Below are 25,962 nucleotides of genomic sequence, written 5' to 3'. Positions count from 1 at the left end.
ATGGGGTTTTAAATGACGAAGCAGCCCTGTCTTATACTGAAATGCTACTATGAGCCTCTAGGGGAATAAACAACATCCTTCACAAAAATAACCAAGAATCAGATTGTAAAGCACAAGTTCCAAGGATGGTCTGAGAGTCAAAGGGCGAACTTGGCTAACTTCCCTCTTTGTCAATATCCTAAATACGTTATTATCTTACGGGCCGGAGGCACTGACAGGAAGGCTCCTTGTATTAAATTGCCACCTGGGGTAAAAACAGGCACAAGTCTTTTCTGTCACAGAACTCCGACAGAAAATATTCAGCCATTCTGCTTCCTTCTGAGGGCAACACTTCAAAGACGTCTGATCCATGCATTTTCTGTGTGCCAGAGAGTCAGAGACAGACACAGGGTCCCTCACCACCCATATCATTTTACTCAGCAACAACCTAACGATCTAGGGTAAATTTTCCAGGGGTACCGATGACATGCAGAGCTCAGAGGGTGCAGGTCCATGTGGAAGCGGAGGCCAGCCCACACTGGCTTCACCTTCTGGTGGATTCTTATCGCCATTAACCCCTGTAGCACCAAATAATTTTCATACTAGTTTAACCAACCACCTAGACTATCCAGTCCCTGGACAAAAACCAGGGCTGCGACATCATTCCACACTCACATCAGAGGCCAGCGGCTGGACCCACAGTCAGTGCAATAACTGAGCCTGATCTGACTGGTAACAGTCAAGTTTGGTGAGCTTCCCAGAAATGGGCTCCAGGACTTTTTAGAGCAGACAAGCATAGGAAGACTTCAGCAGGAGTATGACAGTCGAGGGTGCTTGCGACAGTTCATCTTATGTGTCAACTCAGCTGGGCCACAGTGCCCAGATATTTGGGCAAACACATTCTGGATTTTTCTGTGAGGGACCTGGATGAGATACACATTTAAGCTGGTGGACTCTGACCAGAGCAGACTGCCCTCCATGATGTGGGTGGGTTTCATCCAATCAGTTGATGGCCTGAATAGCACTAAAGACTGACCCATCCCGATCAAGAGGAGATTCTGCCGGTAGACAGCCTTCAGACTCGAGCCATGGCCCTGGCTCTACCCTGGGTCTCTGATTCGCCAGCCCACCCTGCAGATTTTGGACTTGCCAGCGTCCACACTCACAAGAACCACTTCTTTAAAATAAACCTCCTTCCTTCCCCGGCACCCCCATCACCACCCACCCCCTACCGGCTTTGTCCCCCTGGAGAACGCTAATACAGTGGCAACCTCTGGGAGTCTACCAGCTTGTGATTTAGCTGCTCACACTCTGCTAACAGCAGTGTGTTTCTCCACTAACTACTACTGCTCCACCACTTGGCATCTCTGGGCTTCCCATTCGCTCTCTAAAGGGGCATCTGATCTCTGTTCCCACTGAAGACCACCTCCAAGGCCAATGGCCAGGCTAGAAGACAAGGCTGTGACAGCTGGTCTAACAGCCTTGTTCACAATGGTGGAGTCACACGGCATGAGACTCAACAGGCTGGTCATCATTCATCACTCAAACCACCTCCTGTTTTTATTTAAAAATCACCAGTGACAAGGGTGGGGGTTGGTCAGAGAAATCAATATACTATTCATACCAGGTATATAATCCCAGTGTCTCCTGCGTAGACTGACCGATGAATCAGGAATCCCACATTTTGCACAACTACCAGCTTAGGAAGTGACACCTGGGTCGGAATCAACCACTCATTAGCTGTGTGACCGCTGGTGACGGCCTCTTTGGTGTGTCAACTTGGCAGTGAGTCAACTGCTCATCTAAATGTTTCTGCGAGGCTTTCTGTAAGGGTGATGACAGCTCACAATCGGGTGGCTTGAAGTGAGAGAGACTGCCTAGATAATCTGGATGGGCCTGGATCCACTGAGGGGCCTTCGGGGCAGAGCTGAGGCTTCTCTGAAAAAACAATTTGCTGAGTAGACAGCTACCTGGACCAATGCCTGAGAACCAGGCCCACAACGGCACATAAGCCAATTCTTTGCAAAGATCCCTTCACATGTATCTTCTACTGGATCTGTTTCCCTGATGGAACCCTGGTTAATGAATACCCCTTCTCTTTGCCTTAACCTCTCTATGCCTCAGTTTTTCATCTATAACAATATCTATAACATCTATAGACATGGAAAAACAGACTGGTTCCAAATTGGGAAAGGACTATGTCAAGGCTGTCTATTGTCACCCTGCTTATTTAACTTATATGCAGAGTACATCATGCAAAATGCCAGACTGGATGAAGCAAACGCTGGAATCAAGATTGCCAGGAGAAACATCAAAAACCTCAGATATGCAGATGACATCACCCTTATGGCAGAAAGAGGAACTAAAGAGCCTCTTGATGAAAGTGAAAGAGTGAAAAAGCTGGCTTAAAACTCAACATTCAAAAAACAAAGATCATGGCAACCAGTCCCACCACTTCATGGCAAATAGATGGGGAAACAATGGAAACAGTGACAAACTATTTTCTTGGGCTCCAAAATCACTGCAGGTGGTGACTGCAGCCATGAAATTCAAAGACACTTGTTCCTTCGAAGAGAAGCTATGACCAACCTAGACAGCATGCTAAAAAGCAGAGACATTACTTTGCTAACAAAAGTCCGTCTAGTCAAAGTTATAGTTTTTCCAGTAGTCATGTATGGATGTGAGAGTTGGACTATAAGGAAAGTTATAGTCCAAAGAATTGATGCTTTTTAACTATGGTGTTGGAGAAGACTCTTGAGAGTCCCTTGGACTGCAAGGAGATCCAACCAGTCCATCCTAAAGGAAATCAGTCCTGGGTGTTCACTGGAAGGACTGATGCTGAAACTGAAACTCCAATCCCTTGGCCACCTGATGCAGAGAACTAACCCATTGGAAAAAAGTCTGATGCTGGGAAAGATTGAAGGCAGGAGAAGGGGATGATGGAGGATGAGATGGTTGGATGGCATCAATGACTCGATGGACATGAGTTTGAGCAAGCTCCGGGAGTTGGTGATGGACAGGGAAACCTGGCGTGCTGCAGTCCATGGGGTCACAAAGAGTCAGGCACAACTGAGCAACTGAACAGAATAGAATAGTGAAAGAAAAATAAAGCCTGGCAAGAGAATCAACCGAGGGTAAAGAAGGAATTCTGGGAGAAGTTGGGATAGAAGCAGGAAAAGGGGGATTAGAATTGTAACCAGCAAGACCAGAACCTATCTTTCAATCGAGTGTGGGATACCTAAAGTGAAGAACAAAACTGTGTGCACCCTGAGCTTGCTGGGGTTCCAGGCGGTTAGTCCTTCTGGGGTTAGTTCTGCCCTCAGCCCCCCTCCTCCAACTCCTCCCCCCAATCTCCAGCACCCTCTTCCAGCTGTCCCCCGTGGTGCCCTGAGTGGGCAGAGATTCCTTCCCTCAGGGGAGCAGCTTGGGAGACAGCAAGTCAAGGGTTAAGAGGGGATGGGACCTCATTATTTTGCTTTTGTCATTATTCACCTGAAATACTGCTAATGCCCAAATCTCTCACACTGGTTTCTTAGAGGATCTCCGAGGGGTTCCATGGACCACACCAATGTTTGTTTCAAACTGCACGGATATAGAAGCTGATAAAAAGAGACTGCAGTAGCGGTCACAAATACTCACGATTCCAAGGCAATGTGCTTTGTAATAAATGTCCGTGCCACCTTCTCTAGCAAACCTGCACTAATAAAGCACTGTTTTTATGTAGTGGGGATCTATACTATTTTTCTTGAAAATAATACTCAGCTACTTTAAAAACCGTTGAGGATCACTGCTATTAAGGAAGTCCACGTTACCATTTTTTGAAAACTGAAGTCTGGGGCTGACTTCCTTTGAGAGGTTGCAAATTAACACTCCCAACGCATGCAAGAGTTACTGGCCATCACTGATTCAAAAAGTACACAGAATTAATTTGGGATTTAAAAAAATAATAATCATCCTGTTCACACAAAGGAAAAAGGCACTTGCAACTCTAAATGTGGTTTCCCTGGTGATGCGATGGGCTGGATTCAGTGCTGCCAGTACTGAGTGCTACCTTAACACTGATTGACTAATAACATACTTCAGGGTGCCGACAGCTCCCGCTCCCAGAGCAGAGGCTGTACATCAATCAAGGTTTCTAAGCAGGCATTCACTATAACTGTGACACCTGAATCAAACCGAACCATCCTGAAGAGAGAGTATTGAGTCAGCACTGTTGCCAAAATCTTGGCTCCTCGTCCATTGATCCCAAACAGAAATAGAGTCTAGAGGAAACAGAAAAGAATAGCTTTATCCTTTTTGCTTAGACAAAGAGCAAACATAGCAGGCAGGTACCTCAAGAACTGTGCTCACTTCTCTCAGGAATTTCTGTAGCTGTTCAGTCGCTCAGTCGTGTCTGACTCTTTGCAACCCCATGGACTGTAGCCCACCAGGCTCCTCAGTCCATGGGATTCTCCAGGCAAGAATACTGGAGTGGGTTGCCATGTTCTCCTCCAGGGGATCTTCCCGACCCAGGGATCGAACTCATGACTCGGGCACTGCAGGTGGATTCTTTACCACTGAGCCACCAGGGAAGCCCGCTCTCAGGAATAGGGAGAGGTTTTATATCCTCATGAAGGTCTTCCATTTTTTCTCTTTTGCAAAGTCTCAAAACGGCCATACCAGGCCTCAGGAAACTCAGTAACCGGGCCTCGTGTACCCAAAGTTATGAGCCCCTGACCTTCATTTAAAACGCAGACTGCTACAAAAGAGTATGGGGGAGAAGAATGCCAGATGCAGAGGATAACTCAGATGAAGTCAGAGAGTAATTAACTTTGTTTAGCTTTATGAAGAACGAGTCTAGCTACAAGTGTTTGTCAGCAGTAACAGCTAAAGAATAACCAAGACTGTTTAACTCTTGCAGACCTGTGTGGCTGGTATGTATCAAAGGCTGTTTATTCATTTTTGTTTTTGCTGCAAAAGTACCATTTGTAAAGATGGCACTTCATTAAAGCATCTTTCCTTTTATGTTTTAAGTAAACATAGTGCAATTACATGAAGAAATATACATATATATATATGTGTGTGTGTATATATATATATGAATTCACACCGCTGGAACCACATAAACACACTCTGCTCCACACATTATATTCTGTGAAAGGTTTATTAATATTTAAGGCCACATTAAAGGACACAACTTCAATACAGTTTATCTTCCCATTAAACACCAGGGCAGCACAAAGCCTTCTCATAAAATTGGTATGTGGCTGGAAGCAAGCTATTTAACAATAAAAAAAAGTTTAAGAGAAGGATAATTTCTATCGGTCAATAAACTATCACTGAAGGCTCAATTAAATCTAAATTTAAGCCTCACATACACCCACTACAATTTCATAGCAATGACTTTTTTGCTCACCAAGCTACAGAATCCAAAGTCTATCTATTGAACTAGGTGCATTTAAGTCTCAAATGTCACAACTAAAAAAATTATTTGGTCAAAACCACAAGAACCAGGCTCTACAAAGCTTATTCTGTTGCTCAAATATTTGCTATGTCTGGGCCAATTACCATATTTGGACTTGAAAAATTTTAGTAAGGTCTCTCTTTAGAGAATGTTCATAACTCTAAGCCACAGAAGAAAATAAAACCTGTTGGAGATCACAAACAGCCCACACATACACACAGTTCTGAGCAGACACACACACACACACACACACACACACTCTCATGTGAGCAGATATTCAGATCATTTCCTCAGTAGCCACTCCTGGGAAACAGCAGTGAAGAATCAAGAAAGGGGAAAACCTCTGATTTTCTTACTTCTTGTTCTTCAATTCATGTATGCAGGTGTGTACACACACACAGCACACATGTATAAACAGGTATGAGGGGCTTTCCTGGTGGTCCAGTAGTTAAGAATCCGCCTGCCACTGCAGGGGACAAGGGTTCAATGCCTAGTCCAGGAAGATGCTACCTGCCATGGAGCAACTAAGTCCATGGGTTGCAACCACTGAAGCCCTCACACCTAGAGCCCGTGCTCCACGAGAGAAGCGACCGCAACGAGAAGCCCGCAGCCCACAACTAGAGGGTAGCCCCCGCAGCAACAAAGACCCAGTGCAGCCAAAAAAGTAATTAAAACAGGCCTGAGAGATGTGTTTTCTCAGCAAGCATCTAGCACACAGGCGTTTTATAAAAATCACCCTGCACTTGTACCAACTGAACTCCTGTCCATTTAAATAAATGTGAACCACCTTAAAACCTGTTACAGAGTCACTGAAAGTATACAAGTTAGAATACAAGTGAACACCACAGAGGTCAATCATAAAATGCTTCCACAGCGCGAGGTTCAAATGGATGTTTAAGAACATAGTAGCGTCTATTTATAGAACAGTTCCAGCGGCACATCCAGAGGCTCACTCTCTCCTTGCCCTTCCCTCGGTCGCATGGTTACCCAGGTACACCCCCCACCCCCGTGCTCTCAGAGTCAGAGGAGACCATGCCAACACCTGACTCCACCCTCGACCAGTCACCAACCACCTCGTATGGTGATGCAAGCAACCCCTGATGCCTATGAAATTCCATTTCTAAAGCCTTCTGTTAGAAACTGGGTCCTTCAATCAATGTGTCCAACCAACACACCCACCAATTTCTGCTAGGGCTAGAAGATGCAAAGATGAGTAAGACATGGCTTTCAGCATAAAAATCCAATGCCTGGCACATAATAGATGCCCAGTTAATACCTGAAGAATGGGTAGAGGCATGACTGAATAAGCAAGCTCACAGTCCCTGGTGGTTCAGTGGTTACGGTCTGATGCTTCCAATGCAGAGGCACGGGTTCCATCCGTGGTCAGGGAACTAAGATCCCACGTGCCACGGGGAGCAGCCAAAAAAAAAAAAAGATGAACCTGGGGGCCATGTTTGTACATTATTCTCTATCCTGATTGTCTCATTTTATCTACACATGTCCAAGTGGAAATGATACGTGTGTGACTTTTACCTTAAATTGCTATATAGCAATTCAGCGTGTTAAGTGTATTATTGTTTATTCAGTCATTCCCAGAATGCTTTGTGTTGAATCTATCACTTTACTAGTATCAACAGCTTAACCCAAATTAGCTTTCCTCTTCTACCCCCAATTCCATGAATTATTTCCTCAGAATACAGTTCCCAACACGGAATTTATGGGTCAATGGCAACAAGCAGCTTCTTTGTGCCTCGTTGTCCTTATTTATCACCAAACTGCAGCAGAAAGAAAATAGGCAGCACTACCAATATTTCTTACCACCGCAACCTATAATTATTTCAAGTAACCTGGCAGACAAAATAAACTTGATTTCCATTTGCTGAACTGCTAAGGAGGATATCCCTGTTCTTCACAGTGATGTCATGTCTCAAATTTTCTGTCTTCATCTCTCCTCACCACTTCCAGAGAGAACGCTGTGTACTGACCTTTGGGATCTCAATATTTTGGATGATCACCATTTAATCTTTTACACTGTCCCTTTATTTTTCCCCATGCTGTGGCATTCCATTTAATATTTATTCTGTTGCTTGTGGCTGAGCTATTTTCCTTTTTTTCTTTAGCTATTCAGGCAAATCTGTCTTGCGGACGATAATTTTCTGGCTTGCTTCAGTGGCTATAAGTTTATCTTCCTGGTACAGCTGGGTTAAAAATGGTATTCCATTTTCTTCTAGTGATTTTATGAATAAATATAGTGGAAAGCACCTTTATACTTTGAGATGAATAGACTTTTAAAACTGCAGAACTTTCTGGTCAGAGTGCAATGTTCTCAGTTCCCAAGGTGGACTGGCCCATATCATGAAAGGAGAGATGTCACAGGACAATTACTCTTCTCCAATCAGGAGGAAAGCTGGGTATGAAATCTGAGGATCGAAACTTTCACCTCCTTCTTAGGTGTCCACCACCCTGCAACCCTCAATTGCCAGTGTTTTATACACGTCTCAACAAGCTGGCTCAGAATGAATTTTCGGCAAGAAAGGTCATCACAAATGTAAAAGCAATCACCTGAAGAAGATACCTGAAGATACCTGAAGAAGTTGTCACCCAGAAGTACAACAACCAAATCAAAACAGCTATGGAGGCATGTCACCTAATTATCTTCCTTATAATGAAACTCCCTAGTAAATTTCAATAATTTCCCTCCATTGATGGAAAATGGAGAGAAAATGATATGGTAAGGAAAAAAGCAGCACAAATATAGTCATTTACAAAGTTGAGATTATACTTGAGAATTTTTACATATCTTGGACACGACTGAGTGACTAACATATATGTAACTTATATATTAAAAAAGAAGTAATTTCACCTGAAACTAATACAACATTGTAAATCAATTATACCTCAATTTAAAAAAATAAAGTAAAATAAAAGATAAGAAAAGAAAATGGGTATGGCTGACTTTGGAATCTCACAAAATAAAGTGTTAAAAAGAAGAAGTAAAAAAAAAAAAGAAGTAAATTCATTGAAAGGTTAACAGTGCTTATGTGAAGGGAGGTAAGATTACGAGTTATCCTAATCTTTAGATTTCTTTTGCATTATATACTTCATACGATCAAACATTTCTATACACACATATCCAAAGCACATACTTTTATCCTTTTAAAATCTTGAATTTCTAAAAATGGATGTAGAGAAGATTTTGGCATTATACTGAAGCAAATGCTAGTAGTAATTAAGCCAAATACCCAAACTTTTATTTCGGCTACTGCTCACTAAACACAGGGACCTCCCTTTTTTCATATGTACCAGGACTCCTATCAATAAGTCTGAGATTCATTACTGCACACTTAAAAGAATTCTCAAGATAACACAAACTTGCTTTTTCTTTTCTTCTTAGGGTTTAAGTCTCTAAATTACTTACAAAAAACAGTTGCAATGAGGTTTACATAAAAGCAACATGATGGTATTGTGGTTACACTGTTTTCTTTTTAAGTCCTTACCCACTGGATAAATATTGAAACATTTATTGGCAGTAATAAAATATTTAAAATTCCCTTAAAATACTCAAGCCAAAAAAAGTGTTGAGGGAAAGAGATCAAACAAGAACAAAAGAGGATTGAAATTATTTATGTTGGGTGGTGGGGACCATTATTCTATTCTGCTTTGTGTACATTCAAGGTTTTTCCATAACAGAGACTTTTTGAAAATGTGCTATAAGTGAAAAGCCATATACACAAGTGCAGCAAATGATTCCTTATTTCACCCAAGGTGGCAAAGTTAAGATCATAGGCACTTTCTTTTTCCCCCCACATCAGGGTGACTATTTCAAAGGGTGCATCTGACTCTGTACCTTCTCCTTATTAGGCAATAAAAAGTATATGCATGTGTAAATCTATCCAAAAATGTCTTTCATATGCATCTAAAGACTTGAGTCAGAAGATTTCAGATTTTCTGTTCTGGGCCAGAATTAGAACAGGACAGCCAACTGACATAGCACTCCTTGGCTTATGACACTTAAAAAATAAAGCAAGAGGCATGCTAATTCCGACAGCAACCAGACCTATTCTAGGAGCCCCATTCTCCTGCTTGACACAGAGTAAGGACTCAGCTACTTCTCAAAAAGGACCAGCTGGTCTCCACGTGAGATAGCTGCAGGGCAAAAAGCCTCAGTACTCAATACAAGTTAGATAGGCAAGACCGCAGGACTTCCCTGGTGGCCCAGTAGCGAAGACTCTGTGCTCCCAATGCAGGGGCCTGGGGTTCAATCCCTCGTCAGAGAACTAGATGCTGCACGCCAACACTAAAGAAGATCGCACACACCACAGCTGACATCCGGAGCAGCCAAATAAATGAATGAGAAATTTAAAAATAAAAAAGAAAGAAAACCAAGACCATGATCATTTATTTTATACAGTCGGTTCTCGGAAATAGTTGCAGAGGATGATATGAACACCAAAGACCCTGGGAGCCCCAAACTGATGACTTCCTAGCCAATCAAAAGTAAAAACAAAACATAACCCCTAGGGGACTCTCAGCAGAAGGGCTTTCCTGTACATTATCACATGTGATCCCTTGAGAGGCTGGGAGGGCCTGTGTCATTTCCATTTCACAGACGCAGAAATGTGGGTTCCAAGCTTTAAGGCAATAAAGTCTTCTGCCTCCAAGGACAGAATTCTTTTCACTGGCTCACACCCCCTTGAAGTGTGTGGGAGGATAAGCACCTCATAAAGTGAAGGAGAAAGGGGGAAATCAGCTTTAGGTCCAAGGCTTTCTGAATTTCAAAACGCCCTCAATGATTTCCTGATTATCCACTTTATGTTCTTTCTCTTTGCTATGAGCATGGAGACTTCACCGGACAGCCCTTCCACCTCCCTCAAGTTTCTGTGGGCTTGTGTCCTCTGCTCTCTGAGCTTGGGTAGCAGAGGTCTCCTGACAATTCACATAACCCACGAAACAGAAATAATTATTTGTTTAAAACCAGGAGGAACCATGACGGCTTTGTCTGGGAGGTTTGTTTCTGGTCCTCTCTCTCCATCCATCAAGACAGTACTCAAGAAAAGGAGCTGGGGAGCAACATCACAGCCCCCACCTTCCACAGACACTCCACCTAAGGGGAGAGCAGGGCCTACCTCTCTGACTTCGTGAAGCTGGCCGGAATACTGACTCTTGGCTCTTCGGGCGGCTGCAGGCGACTTGTGATGCGTGATTGTGACGACGCCAGGGGCCCCCGCGCTGAGGTGTCTCTGGCTACAGGGAGACGCAGAATTGGATGTTCCATGGGGGAGCAAAGTGAGACTTCGGCTTCGGGAGCTTGGAGTCGTCTAGAAGAAGCAACAGGCATCAAAACTCAACAACCGGCCTACAGAACACAACCAAGCATTGCTTTCCATTTATGCTGGACCTCTCAGGCTTTCCCCTTCATCTTTAAGAGAGATGAGGGCCTGGGGAGTACATGCTTTCATCTTACATTCACTCAGGCCGGAGAGACCATCCCCAATAACTATGCTTCTGGCCTCATTTCCGGCAGGGTCTCCTGCCCCAAACTATGGCTATGGAGAGCTGCTCCAAGGCCTTCAAACACCACTGGCTCTCAGAGGTCTGTGTTCCTCTTCCTAAATACCCTCCCCTCCTGCTGGTAAAGCCAGCTGAGCGCTCAGTGTGTGAAGCATTCCCTGTCTGTCTCAGCCTCTCTGCTCTCCTATTCCACTACACTGAGGCTATGTTTATTATCCAGCTAAATTATATGAGATTCTTTCAAACTCATCTTTATACCCCCAAGACCTGGCACATCATGATTGTTTAATTTATTAGGTGCTTAATACATGTTTGCTGCATGAGCACTAAGAATGAATGTATTAAGTTATCCACCAATTAATCCCCATTTGTCCGTGCACTGCTGGTATTTCATCCTATCATCCAAACAGTAACTGGGTACAAGGACAGCATCTCAACTTAGTGGCAATAAATTTTCCAATAACATGTTGGGATAACTGGGCAGCCAACTGAAAAACAAAGTCAGATTTATCTCTCAGATCACAGACCCCAAACAGATCAAAGACTAAGAAAAAAGAAAGAGAGAACACTAGAAGAAAACAAATCCAAAAGTTGACCTAAAAACTGAAAACTTCTACATGGCGAAAAGTGAAAGTCACTCAGTTGTGTCTGATCTTTGCAAACCCCATGGACTATACAGTCCAAGGAATTCTCCAGGCCAGAGTACTGGAGTGGGTAGCCTTTCCCTTCTCCATCGGATCTTCCCAACCCAGGAATCAAACCACGGTCTCCTGCATTGCAGGTGGATTCTTTACCAGCTGAGCTACCAGGGAAGCCTTCTGCACAGGGAACAAATTTCAAAAACCCACTCCTGCCACCAACAAAGTCAACCGATAAACCAGAAAAAATATTTTCAACTGCTTCACAGAAAAAAGGTTCATCATTCTAATTTGTAAGTAGGAACAGCATTTCTAGGAATTGATGAGAATAGCACAGTATTCTAGTAGGGCAAGATATGAATAGACAGTTCACACAAAAAACATAAATGGCCCTTAAGCCATATGAAAATGTGTTCAACTGTACTCAAATGATAAATGTAAATTCAAACCACATTTAGATATACCATTTTTCACCCATTGGATTGTAAAAACCCAGAAGTGTCAGTATGCAGTCTGCTGACAGACCATGGAGAGACAGCTTTGCAAGAGTGTCCAGTGGCAGAAACCCTGAGGAGGGCAACCTGACAGGACCTGTCCCAGTTACAAGTGCACTTCCCCGTGACCCAGCAACGTCCTGTGGGGAATGTCTCCCCCGCACACCTGCACCCAGGTGTAACGGCATCTGTAGTCACCAAAATGGCATGTTTCATAGCAAAGGATAGGAACCAACCTAAACGTCCCTCCATGTGGGACAGGTTAATAAGACACAACACACCTCCATGATGGAACATTACTGGGACGTTAAGAGGACTATAAGAAAGGTCTCCGTGAACTGGTTTGGGAAAAGAAACCTCTAAACTATGCAGTTAAGTGAAAAAGGCAAGGTGCCTTACTGTTCTATAGTATGCAAACTTCTGTGTTAAAATGTGGAAAATGAGTATTTTTATCATTGTTTAAAACACAAGAGTAATCTAGAAGGATACATAGTGAAGTCCAAGTGGCTGCTTATTCCACAGAGGAGATGTGAATAACAGTGTGAACAAAGAGGAAGAGAGATTCTTTCATTTTGAGCCATGTGAATGGATTATAGTGAATGGATTTTCTAAATTCTACGGAAAAAAATCTGTATTCTAGATGCTTCTGTACTTCATTTCAGCTAGAGAAAAACTGGCAGATTTGTGCCATTTTCTCTATTTCAATTATCAAATATTTACTGAATACCTACTGTGCACCAAGGAAAATATCTGAAACGTGATGTGGAGGAGAAACATAAGATGTACGAGGCTGTTTTTCACCACAGATGCTTATACTGTTATGGGGGACAGAGGAGCAAAGACACAGAGACAGCAAGACAGACAGACACATACCCACAGAAAGGAAGTACCTGACAAGATGCTAATTTGGCAATACAACCAGAAAATGCCAGTCAGGAAAAGCATGACCAAGGTGAACTGACTTCATCACAGGAGGCTGTTCTGAGGGAGAAGGACTTGAAGCTTGAGTAGAATTGGGAGAGACAGAGAGACACATGTGGTGTACAAAGCAATCCAGGCAGGAAGTTCAAAGTCTGCAGCCTTGGGTAACAGTCCCAGGTCTAAAAAAAAAGCCACATGTAGTCCAACGGTCACTGCAGCACTATTTACAAGAGCTAGAATGTGACAGCAACCTAGATGTCCATCAAGAGACGACTGGATAGAGAAGATGTGGCACATGCATACACAATGGAATATGGCTCAGCCATAAAAAGGAACAAACTTGAGTCATTTGCAGAGACGTGGATGGACTTAGACTGTCATCCAGAATGAAGTGAGAAACAGAAAAACAAACATTGTATATTAACACATAGATGTATCGAGAAAAATGGTACAAATGAACCTATTTGCAGGGCGGGAATAGAAATGTGGATGTAGAGAACAGACTGGTAGACTGCGGGATGAGCTGGGACCGACATATATACACACCACCATGTGTAACACAGGCAGCTAGTGGGAAGCTGGGGATAGCACAGGGAGCCCAGCTCCGTGCTCTGTGATGACCTGGGGCGGGGGATGCTCAAGGAGGGGATGTATGCATACATGGAGCTGATTCACTTCACCGTACGCCAGAAACTAACACTGTAAGGCAGTTATATCTACCCCTCCCCAAAAGTTGATGACTCATAGTTTTACAAATCGCCTAGAGGTTGGGGAGCTGCCAGGGTAGAAATCAGAATTCTGTGTTAGCATGCAGTACCATGGTAGCTCATGCAGTTCTCTGGATTCAAACTCAGAATTAAGAAGACAGATAAACTTGGGAAGCAGTGTATTGCTTTCAAGTTACCTTATAAATAGGTACCTAGAGAAATCTGTGGTCTGAGAATTAAATATACTTTGATTATACTGAAGTTTAATAGTCATTTACTTTCAATTTCAATCTTTTCCCTTGGAGTAAGGAGGAAGAGAGAAGCTATGTCTTTAACACTTTTTTGTTTGTATGTAATACATGTTTGTATGCATGTCTGTGTGTGTGTGTGTGTATATATATATACACATAGAGACACAGAGACATTACTTTGCCAACAAAGATCCATCTAGTCAAGGCTATGGTTTTTCCAGTGGTCATGTATGGATGTGAGAGTTGGACTATGAAGAAAGCTGAGCACCAAAGAATTGATGCTTTTGAACTGTGGTGTTGGAGAAGACTCTTGAGAGTCCCTTGGACTGCAAAGAGATCCAACCGGTCCATCCTAAAGGAGATCGGTCCTGGGTGTTCATTGGAAGGACTGATGCTGAAGCTGAAACTCCAATACTTTGGCCACCTCATGCGAAGAGTTGACTCATTGGAAAAGACCCTGATGCTGGGAGGGATTGGGGGCAGGAGGAGAAGGGGACGACAGAGGATGAGATGGCTGGATGACATCACCGACGCGATGGACATGAGTTTGAGTAAACTCCGGGAGTTGGTGATGGACAGGGAGGCCTGGCGTGCTGCAGTTCATGGGGTCGCAAAGAGTCAGACACGACTGAGCGACTGAACTAACTGATACATATATATATGATCCCGCATAGCAGAGCATGTAGGATTTTAGTTCTCTGACCAGGGATCAAACGTGTGCCCCCTGCAATGGAAGCACAGATTTCTAACCACTGAACCACCAGGGAATGCCCTCTTCAATCCTTCAACAACAGCTAATTTGCCTAATCCACTGAAATACATTTAGATTGTTTGGGAGCCTTATTCCAACCCAAGAAAAGGCAGATTTTTCACCAGGCTTTGAAGCCAGACAGCCAGGTTTCACCCCCACCTCCAATCCCAGCACTACCAGCTTCGAGCTGTGTGACCTCAGGTGAGTTATTCAAACTTTCTTATTAAGCAACAATTTCCTAATCTTTAAAAAAGGAATCATAATATTGATCCTCAAGAGCCATCATGAAGGTTAAATGAGCTCAGGCACAAAAAATGCTTAGCACAGGGGCTGCCGTGAAGGAGCTGTGTGGCCACAGTTCACTTGTTTCCTTACAGCCCTTAAGACTTGATCGATGATGGCATTATCGATTTTTAAAATGTTAAGAAGTCGCTTAGCACAAAATTGTAAGCAGTCATTGACTTGCTCCTTATTTTCTTTAGGATCAAAGTTGTGATGAAGTCCAAGATGTAATTAAATACTTACTGGAGAATCTATATGGTCAGCAAAACTGTAAGGAGAACCATACTTCTAGATTCCGAGTAGAATGAGAATCCATCAGAAATCAGACAGGCAGGCCTCTCTCTGCCTGAAGGACTGTCCCATAGACAGCAATAAATCAGGAAAGTCACCCAGGAGCCAAAGAATTCTGCCGTGGACGCCTAACCCTATGTTTGTTATCTAATGGCTGTCGTCTGAATTCACAAGCAGTAAATTTGAGTCGAAAAACCTTTAATTTCTCATTCACTGTGTGTTTCTCACGGTTTAATTCACACCTATGCCTCCTCCTGAGGGCAAATAGGAGCCAAAAAAGAAGTCTCTTGGTAAATCCCATAGGGCATCGGGAACTGGGAGGAAAAGGCAAAAAAAGAAGCAACTGCCACCACTACAACTAAGCGGGCTCTTTTTGAAAGGCCAGACTATTGGAACTCGGCTCAACGTCATGCGGCAGCCTGGCTGGGAGGGGAGTTTGGGGGAGAATGGATACATGTATATACATGGTTGAGTCCCTTTTTATCTATCTGAAACTATCACACAACGCTGTGACTTAGCAAAACTCTAATATAAAATTAAAAGGATTTATTTTTTTTAAGTGGCCTCTTGAAAATGTTCAGGTTGTGTTTGAAAATTACACTTACGGAATTCCCTGGCCACCCAGTGGTTAGGACTCCATGCTTTCACTGCTGAGGATGCGGGCTGGATCCCTAGCTGGGGAACTAAGATCCTGCAAACTGTGTGGCATGGCCAAATTTCTTTAAAAAAGAATCACATTTAGGTGTCATACACCCCCCTCCCTGCTACTAATTTAAAATAAAATATTTTCAAAGCCTGAGGTACAACATGTCAGGGTTTTGCTCCGAATACTGACTTCAGAGGTGCTGACGAGAAATGCTGAGTGCGCCATCTGCGGAAAATTCTGAGGCAGGAGTAACCACTTCTGCCTGGGAATATGACTCACCCTAACCTAGGAAGAGTCACCCCAGGTGTCCCCTCCCTTAGCCAGTAGCACCAGGTCAGTGGGGTGCCTGCCTGACAAACAGGCCAAAGAGGGGAAGAGGTAGCAGAGAACGTGTGTGTTCAGACCATGAACACAAAGATGTTCAGACCGTGTCCAAGGTTCCACACGCACTCAGGTTTTGTGACATCTACCAACCTCTTGGTTGTCCTAACTTTCTTCCTTGGGTCTCTGTGCTCCCAAGGATGGGAGGAAGGGATGCACAGGCATTCTCTTTGTGTTTACTGGCCCACATGGGCATGAAGGAAAGATGTGATTGGAAATGGAGAAGCAGCACTAGAAAGAGTACTTCCAGCCAGGGAAACCAAGCAGCAAGCCAGAGAGAGTCTAGTGGGGGGAGCGCATAAGAGAATCGGGGGGCCACCTGGAGGCTTCCCTCCATTGCTGCGCCATCAAGAAGAGCAGCAGGAGAACCAAGTCCCCAGAGACAGCGGGCGGGGCTGGGGGCCGGTTAAGACCGCATTTTCTCAAGTCAGTGGCCTGGGTTCAAGTCTGCGCTCTGCCACTCATGAGTCGTGAGGCACAGTAAACTAAGGTAGTGTTTTACTTTCTAAAATTATAATATTATCTACCTCATAGGGCTGTTGGAGAATAACAAGGAAAGAGAGATAGTGGAAGCACGTTAGATAGAAAGCATGCAACAAATGTCACCACTACCATTCATAAAATAATAAAAATGAGGCGTTGTGAAAATGAAAGATTAAGTGGTCCCAGAGTCAAATTAAGGATTTAAAGGTTGTTTTTATCCGAGTACCTTGAGCAGACATAGCCTTATCTTAACTGCCTTAACTTAAAAAAGGGTAAATTAAGAATAATCATCCTAATTACTGAAAAACAGTCTGCTTCAGAGAAAAAAGTACAAAGCACATCTACTGTGATTGCACGTTTGTGAAAATCCATCTGGTGTTGAACACGAAGTGCCTGTAGACTGCTCCGTGCTCCACGGGTACTGAAAGCAAAGAATTAGTGTAAATAAGTAATGGGCGATTTCCCATTAGGATTTTGGAATAAACAAAGCCCCAAATTGAAAAGATCAGCAGCTGGTCCTAAAAATGTCTTAAAACATGTATCAAAAATTTATAATTAGGCTTGCCAGGGATGAAATGAAAAAGCTAAAAAGGAGTAAGGGAGGTGGTTATCTTAAATATACATCCGTGGCAACTGCTTTCTGTAGAAAATTTTCCTGATGGGAAAAACTTCAGAGAGAAAATTATAACAGCCTTCAAATGCCATTTAATTTTGGTGCACATCTTCCTCACTTCCTTGAATTCTTCCACAGCGAAGGGAAAAAAAAGACACTAGGTTTTAGTCAAATAGCCCCAGGAAGGCAGAGAAATCAAACTGGTCTGGTTACAATTTTGAAAAATAAATTCAACCAACTCAAAGCATTTCATCACATTCTTCCCTCTTCCTCTTAAAAAAAAAAAAAAACAAAACAAAAACGAATAATGTGCCATTTCTAAATATGTGTGTTAGTCGCTCAGTCGTGTCTGACTCTTTGTGACCCCATGGACTGTAGCCCTCCAGGCTCCTCCGTCCACAGAATTCTCCAGGCAAGAATACTGGAGTGGGTTGCCAGTTCCTTCTCCAGGGGATCTTCCTGATCCAGGGATTGAACCTGGGTCTCCTGCATTGCAGGCAGATTCTTCACTGTCTGAGACACTAGGGAAGCCCAAATATGTGAAAACTAAGCATTAAAACTATGGCTTATTTTCTTTCTTCCAAAAGTACACATACCTCAAAGTCAACCAAAAGAGAAAAAGCCTAAAGTTTTTAAAATATTACATTCAGGGCCTTAAAATTATTCAGAATTTTGATTTTCTGGCAGCCAGCATCTGAATAAATGTGGAATATTTTTAAAATGAATCTATTCCACTAAATATTTTGCTTAATAGCTTCTTAGAAATGGTTTCATTTGCCCTTTTTATTTTTGTTTTTATAATATTCTGTCACTTCAGCTTAAAACAGACCTAAAGTAGAAATAAAATGTTTTAAACTGGGCCATTTTCCAAGTTCATTCCCAAGATTAACTATTCAAAATTATACTCAGCTCTCTCTATTTTTCCAAACTCCTGCCCTCTTACAGAAATAGGAGTTTCAACTTTAAGTTACAAAGCTTTGGAAATTTCTTCCATTGTCCTCTGTGAATCCTTCACACATCTTAATGTTACACTAAGATTCTCTTAAAAATACACACATAAAAACGCATGCAAACATGTGTGCAAAGGAAAAGTCGTGGTTTTCCCCTGAGAGGCAAGCACGCTCCTGTTTCTAAACATATCACCCTGATTATACATGCAAATGTTAGATCTCTGAAAAATCAGGACACGCAAGTGCGATATTTCTAGTTCTTACAGATAAAAGGAAAGAAAACTTGACATTTCCAGCTTGCCTTCTCTCTCAACATTTTCAGCCCTCAAATAAATTCTGCTGACTCTTCTCTTACAGTTAACCCAACTGCTCCAGAACCCCTAACCCATACTCTTGGCCCAAACCTCCATCTAGATCAAGTTGAGGGTCCCAAATGGGCTGAAAGCATTGGTCTCACTCACTTGGCACCCTTATCACACAAAGTCCTTTTTTTGCCCACTTCCTCACCTTCCGCCATTTTCCAGATCCACCTAGAAAATGATTATATGCAATCTCATGTTTTTTAATCTTTGTTTATTTCTTTGACTGCACTGGGTTTTAGTTGCAGCACAGGCTTAGTTGCCCCACAGCATGTGGAAGCTTAGTTCCAACACAAGGGATCGAACTCACATCCCCTGTGTTGGAAGGCAAATTCTTAACCAGCGGACCACCAGGGAAGTCCCTATGCACAATTTTAAAACCATCCACACGTCTACGTCTCAGCTCTTGCTTCTTTCATCCACATTCCATGCTTGGGACCTTGCAGTTCCAAGACTCCTGTTTGATGCTTTGTTCTAAGAGCATGAGGATTCCCTCCTACTGTTCAAGTCCCATTCTCTCCATTCCTCCTACTGTGAAATCATAGAATTTCAGAGCTAGAAGAAACTTCAAGTCTACTCCTCCCACTTAATACACCTAAAAACTACAGCCTCAACAAGTCAGAATGAAACATACCAAAGGAGGACCCAGATTACAAGTCTCGTTCAAGATTTAACCAAAAGAGCCTGAGACTCAGCCCATCCAGCTGGTCTTTCTCAATTAAATGAGGACTTAATCATTAAAACAGAGTCTGACAGAGGGGTGGGATAAACTGAGAGACTGGGATTGACATGTACACACTTCTACATATGAAACAGATAATAAGGACCTGAATATTCATTGGAAGGACTGATGCTGAAGCTCCAATACTCTGGCCACTTGATGCGAAGAACCGACTCGTTGGAAAAGACGCTGATGCTGGGAAAGACTGAAGGCAAGAGTAGAAGAGGGCAGCAGAGGATGAGATGGTTGGATGGCATCACTGACTCAACAGACAAAGAGTCTGAGCAAACTCTGAGAGATAGCAAAGGACAGGGAAGCCTGGCATGCTGCAGTTCACGGGGTAGAAAGAGCTGGACATGACTGAGCAACTGGACAACAAGGACCTACTGTATAGTACAGGGAACTCAGTACTCTATAAAATTACCTATATGGGAAGAGAATCTAAAACAGAGTGGCTGTATCTATCACTGACAACATTTCACTGTACACCAGAAACTAATCAACTATGCTTCAATAAAAATTTAAATTAAAAAAAAAGTGTCTGACACAAGGTTGACATTAAAATAGTTGATAGAAAGGATGAAATCTGATATCCATTATCCATTTTCACCTTTCCTCTTGCACATTCACCTGTTATAAAACTACATACGCAACACTCCTTTGAAAGCAAACCAACTGCGTACTATATGCTCTTAGAACCGCAGATCCTCCAAGAAAAGCATCCTATTTAATACATGCTTGTAAATAACATGAAACAAAGACTTTCTAAGGCTTTTAAGACTTCATTAAGTCTTTAACAAAGACTTTTTTTAAAATAGAAAAAAAACTCTGAAAACAAGAACCAGAAGTTTCTTTAACTTATGTTAGAGCCACCACATAAAACCCAGAGTAAACACCACACTTAATATAAAAATTTTAGTTTCATTGCTTTTAGTCTTACAAACAAGATAAGGATTCCAATACCATCACTGTTTAACAGTACTAGAGGCATGAGCCAACAAAATAGGAACAAAAAAAATAAAGGAGGTAGAAGAGTAAGAAAGAACAAAGACAGCCACGGATTGTACATGTGACCATTTTACAGAAAACAAAAAGAAAATCCATGAGTCCAAAGTTGCCAGATATATGATAAACTTAGAAAAGTCAACAGCATTCCTCTGTATCAACAGGAACTAACCAGAAAATACAGCAGAAAATAAGATACTCATAATAACAATAAAAACTCTGATACACAGGTATTAATCCAATAAGGAATACATGAAACTTTCATGCAGAAGTTCTTTTAACCCTGTGAAAAAAAAAATCCATGAAGGATTAAGAAAATGAAGACACATAGGTCAGGTGAATGAATGGAACAACACTATAAAGATATCATATCTCCCAAATAATTATATCATTTTTCTAATAAAAAATTCCAGTATGATTTTTTTGAGCAACTCAACAAATTTAGTATAATACATGAATGGAAGAATAAAGGTTTGTGACGGGTCAAGTTAATTCAGAAAAAGAAGAGGGGATCACCCTCCCAACAGATGCAAATACTAAAAATAGCAAAATCACAGTGATGATATATATTATTCAGACAGGAACTAGCAACTGCTCTAAAAACTAGGAAAGAGGCTATGAGATATGTTTAAGTATACAAGAGAATTTGGTATATTACAGACACAGCCCCATAAATCAGTGATGGTGGTGGTTTAGTTGCTAAGTAGAGTCCAACTCTTTTGTGACTCCGTGGACCATAGCATGCCAGGCTTCTCTGTCCATGGGATCCTCCAGGCAAGAATACTGGAGTCAGTTGCCATTTCCTTCTCCAGGGTATCTTTCTGACCCAGGGATTGAACCTGGGTCTCTTGCATTGGTAGACAGGTTCTTTACCACCGAGCCACCAGGGAACCCCCTACCATAAATCAGTAGGACAGAACAAATATTACTGGGAAAAGCAAAAATATGGCTGGTTTTCTGCCTTGCAGGGTATATACAGAGGCAAAAAACTAAATGCAAAAAGCAGAAACACAAGCTACCAAAAGACAAGGTAGGAGCACAACTCTGTAATGTGTAGATAAGCATTTCTGAATCAAGACCAAAAGCTCAAATCACAAGCAGAACAATTTGATGGACTTGACTACGTTGTGAATAAGTTTTGATTCCACAAGGAAACTGGAAAAAATCACAAGTGTGCAGAGACTGTGAGAAGATAAATATTAGAATATAAAAGGTGCTCCTAAAAAAGAAGTCAGAAAATACTGTAAAAGACGTACATAGGATAAGAACAGGCATTATACAGAAGGAGACTCCTGAGTGGCTAACAATGTATCAAGATAATCAAAAAAATACACGTTAAAATAACCAAGAGATTCTACATCCACCAGATTTGCCCAAATGGTAAAACATCTCCAAATAATGGAAAAGAAAGGAAGAATCTGGATCCCTGCAATGCAAGTGGGAGTACAGACTGGTACAGCCATTCTGGTAGCAATATAGCAGAATTTTGTGAAAATAGAGATGTATGTTCCTTACGATCCTCAAATGTTCTGGGCAGGTACCCAACAAACATGGTCCCAGTCATGTATGTACATGGATATACACAAAAGCGTTAACAGGTAATGAGGGTGGGGAGTCTGACCCAATGTAGGTGTACAGCAGTAAGAATCTATAAATAACAGACCTCATACAATAATATACATGCAACAGTTAGAAGACAGAGCAACATCAATAAAATTTAAAACGTATTTTTGAGTTAGAAAACTTTAAGAAGAAGACAGTAAGGATAATACCACTTACGTTAAGTTCAAAACAAGGCAAACAAAGGCTTGGGTATATCCTAGGAATTGGTACCAACAGGGATGAGGGGAATGGGAGTGGAGGAAAAAAGAAAATAATTATAAGAGTTCCCCTTAAAAATTTTTTTTAAGAGAAGACCTGTTTGGACTGATGAGCTTGCCATGATCCAGTAATGATGATTATAACTTTATTTACAAGAATATTTATAATAGCTAACACTTACATGACACCCAGAAATGGTATGGACCTAACAGAAGATATTAAGAAGAGGTGGCAAGAATACGCAGAAGAACTATACAAAAAGGATCTTCATGACCCAGATAACCACAATGGTGTGATCACTCACTTAGAGCCAGACATCCTGGAGTGTGAAGTCAAGTGGGCCTTAGGAAGCACCACTATGAACAAAGCTAATGGAGGTGATGAAATTCCAGTTGAGCTATTTCAAATCCTAAGAGATGATGCTGTGAAAGTGCTACACTCTATATGCCAGTAAATTTGGAAAACTCAGCAGTGGCCACACACTGGAAAAGATCAGTTTTCATTCTAATCCCAAAGAAAGGCAATGCCAAAGAATGTTCAAAGAAGTGAAGTGAATTCACTCAGTCGTTTCCAACTATTTGCAACCCCATGGACTATAGCCTACCAGGCTCTTCAGTCCATGGAATTTTTCAGGCAAGAGTACTGGAGTGGGTTGCCATTTCCTTCTCCAGGGGATCTTCCTGACCCCGGGATCGAACCCAGGTCTCCTGCATTGCAGGCAGACGCTTTATTGTCTAAGCCACCAGGGAAGCCCCTAAAGAATGTTCAAACTACCACACAATTGCACTCACTTCACCTGCTAGCAAGGTAATGCTCCAAATCCTTCAAGCTAGGCTTCAGCAGTATGTCAACGGAGAACTTCCAGATTGAGAAAAGGCAGAGGAACCAGAGATCAAATTGCCAATATCAGTTGGATCATCGAAAAAACAAGAGAATTCCAGAAAAACATCTACTTCTGCTTCATTGACTACGTTAAAGCCTTTAACTGTGTAAATCACAACAAACTGTGAAAAATACCAGTCCACCTTACCTGCCTCCTGAGAAACCTGTATGCAGGTCAAGAAGCAATAGTTAGAACCGGACATGGAATAGACTGCTTCAAAATTGGGAAAGGAGTGTGTCAAGGCTGTATACTGTCACCCTGCTTATTTAACTTATACGAAGAGTACATCATGTGAAATGCCAGGCTGGAAGAATCACAAGGTACAATTAAGATTTCCAGGAGAAATATCAATAACCCCAGATACGCAGATGACACCACCCTTCCGGTAGAAAGTAAAGAGGAATTAAAAAGCCTCTTGATGAAGGTGAAAGAGGAGAGTGAAAAAGCTGACTTAAAACTCAACATTCAGAAAACTAAGATCATGGCATCCGGTCCCATCACTTCATGGTAAATAGATGGGGAGACAATGGAAACAGTGACAGACTTTATTTTCTTGAACTTCAAAATCACTGCAGATGGTGACTGCAGCCATGAAATTAAAAGACGCTTGCTCCTTGGAGGAAGTTATGACCAACCTAGATAGCATATTAAAAAGCAGAGACATTACTTTGCTGACAAACGTCTGTCTAGTCAAAGCTGTGGTTTTTCCAGTGGTCATGTACAGATGTGAGAGCTGGACAATAAAAAAGGCTGAGCGTGGAAGAATTAATACCTTCAAACTGTGGTATTGGAGAAGACTCTTGAGAGTCCCTTGGATTGCAAGGAGATCAAACCAGTAAATCCTAAAGGAAATTGGTCCTGAATATTCATTAGAAGAACTGATGCTGAAGCTCCACTACTTTGGCCAGCTGATGCAAAGGAAAGATTGGAAAAGACCCTGATGCTAGGAAAGATTGAAGGCGTGAGGAGAAGGGGACGACACAGGATGAGAGAGCTGGATGCCATCACCAACTCAATGGACATGAGTAAGCTCCAGGAGATGTGAAGGACAGGGAAGCCTGGCGTGGTGCAGTCCACGGGGTCACAAAGAGTCGGACACGACTGAATGACTGAACAACATATGACACCCACTACATACCACGAACGGTTTTAAGTAATACACACCTTACATCATTTTATGATTTATAATAAAGGACTTAATAAATCTTCAAGTAATGTAAATCTTTAAAGATTTATAGGACATCTTTATAACACCATGAGGTAGGTACTATGGTTTCCAGTTCAGGAATGAGGCAGAGAGAGATGCAGCATTTTTCCTCGGCTCACCCAGCTCGTCAACAATGGAGCTGAGGCTCAAGTTCACATGAGCTGCTTCTGCAGCTCATGGCACTTGCTAGAGTCATTCATCATTCTCTTCAACTGAGGTCTGAAAAAGTCACCGCCACTCTTTGTAACCATTAACTAATAGCTTCGTTAGCATTTGGGGGGAAATTCCTCTTTCATATCAAAGCCTATACAGCATGCCCATTCTGAAATACCTAAATACTCAAATATTTAAACAATAAGCTCCTTAAGGCCAAAACACACTGATTTAATCATTTTTAATCAATGACCCATAATAATGGAGGCAATGTGGTATGTCTAGAGATGTCAAGGATAAAACGCAGCTCACATTCTTGGTGTGTTTTACCCAGAGGCAGCCTGTCCATGCCCAGACCATGACCTCCCCCAGGCCCAGGACGGTGTCTCACCAGCCGCTGTGCACCCTGTGGAATCTGATAGAGGCCTCATCTCGTAAGAATTATGAATGCAGTAAATGAGCAATGACCCCCCTCAAGCCCAATTTTAACCACTGATTACACCACTGCTCCCTGCCCAAAAAACTGACTAGAAATATCAACGACTCACTGAATATCTCCTCTCTTTTTCCAAGAGGCAGGAGAGTCTGGAAAAGATACCACTCCTGCTTAACTATACACAAGACCCAAAATGTTCAAAACGTGACCGCATACAGCAGCAACCAACACACATTATTGAAAGATTCAATAGGTATTTATTGAGCAACCACTATGTGCCAGGCAGGCTTCCCTGCTGGCTCAGACAATAAAGAATCTGCCTGCAATGCAAGAAACCAGGGTTTGATCCCTGGGTAAGGAAGATTCCCTACAGAAGGGAATGGCAACCCAGTATTCTTGCCTGGGAAATCCCATGGACAGAGGGGCCTGGAAGGCTACAGTCCATGGGGTCACAGAGTCGGACACGAGTGAGCGACTAACACTTTCTCTTTACTATGTGCCAGGCACTGCTCTGAACAACAAAGATACAACAATAAACTAAATAGATGAACGTCTCTGCCCTTATGGAAGCAGCCTTTTGGGGGAGACAAAGAGACAGACATAAAAGAAAGTATTTTAGATATTATAGAATAACCTAAAACAGGAATAACAGATCAAAGTAATACACAGTTATTGTTTAGTTGCTAAGTCATGCCTGACTCTTTGCGATCCTATGGACTGTATCCTCCATTCTCCTCTGTCCATGGGATTCCCCAGTTAAGAATACTGGAGTGGGTTGCCATTTCCTTCTCCAGGAGATCTTCCCAACCCAGGGATCAAACTTGCGTCTTCGGCACTGAAAGGCGCATTCTTTACCACTGAGCCATCAGGGAAACCCAGACAAAGACAGGAGGGCTTTCCAATTTTAGATATGTGGCCAGGGAAGGCCTAGAGAGAGGGTGACATTTGATTTCAAGAGCTGAGTGAAGCAAAGGAGTGAGCCATGAGGACAACTGGGGGACAGCATTCTAGGCAGAAATGCAACCGGTGCAAAGGT

The 25,962-nt window shown here is 42.4% G+C and overlaps 1 protein-coding gene across 4 annotated transcripts in view; it reads right to left on the bottom strand.

Annotated features, from left to right (window-relative positions):
• The window catches only part of OSBPL10 (oxysterol binding protein like 10), a 308,456-nt gene that overhangs the window by 155,405 nt on the left and 127,089 nt on the right, over window positions 1-25,962 (bottom strand). For all 4 annotated transcript variants that reach the window (XM_043443183.1, XM_043443184.1, XM_043443182.1 and 1 more), the window contains exon 4: window positions 10,549-10,740. In XM_043443183.1, the coding sequence (XP_043299118.1) occupies window positions 10,549-10,740 (192 nt within the window). The remainder of the gene's footprint in view (window positions 1-10,548; window positions 10,741-25,962) is intronic.

This window comes from Cervus canadensis, chromosome 22 (genome assembly GCF_019320065.1).
Source record: "Cervus canadensis isolate Bull #8, Minnesota chromosome 22, ASM1932006v1, whole genome shotgun sequence".
Taxonomy (NCBI): Eukaryota; Metazoa; Chordata; class Mammalia; order Artiodactyla; family Cervidae; genus Cervus; species Cervus canadensis.
Note: the sequence above shows the minus strand (reverse complement) of the source record. Positions and strands in the feature narration are given on the sequence as shown.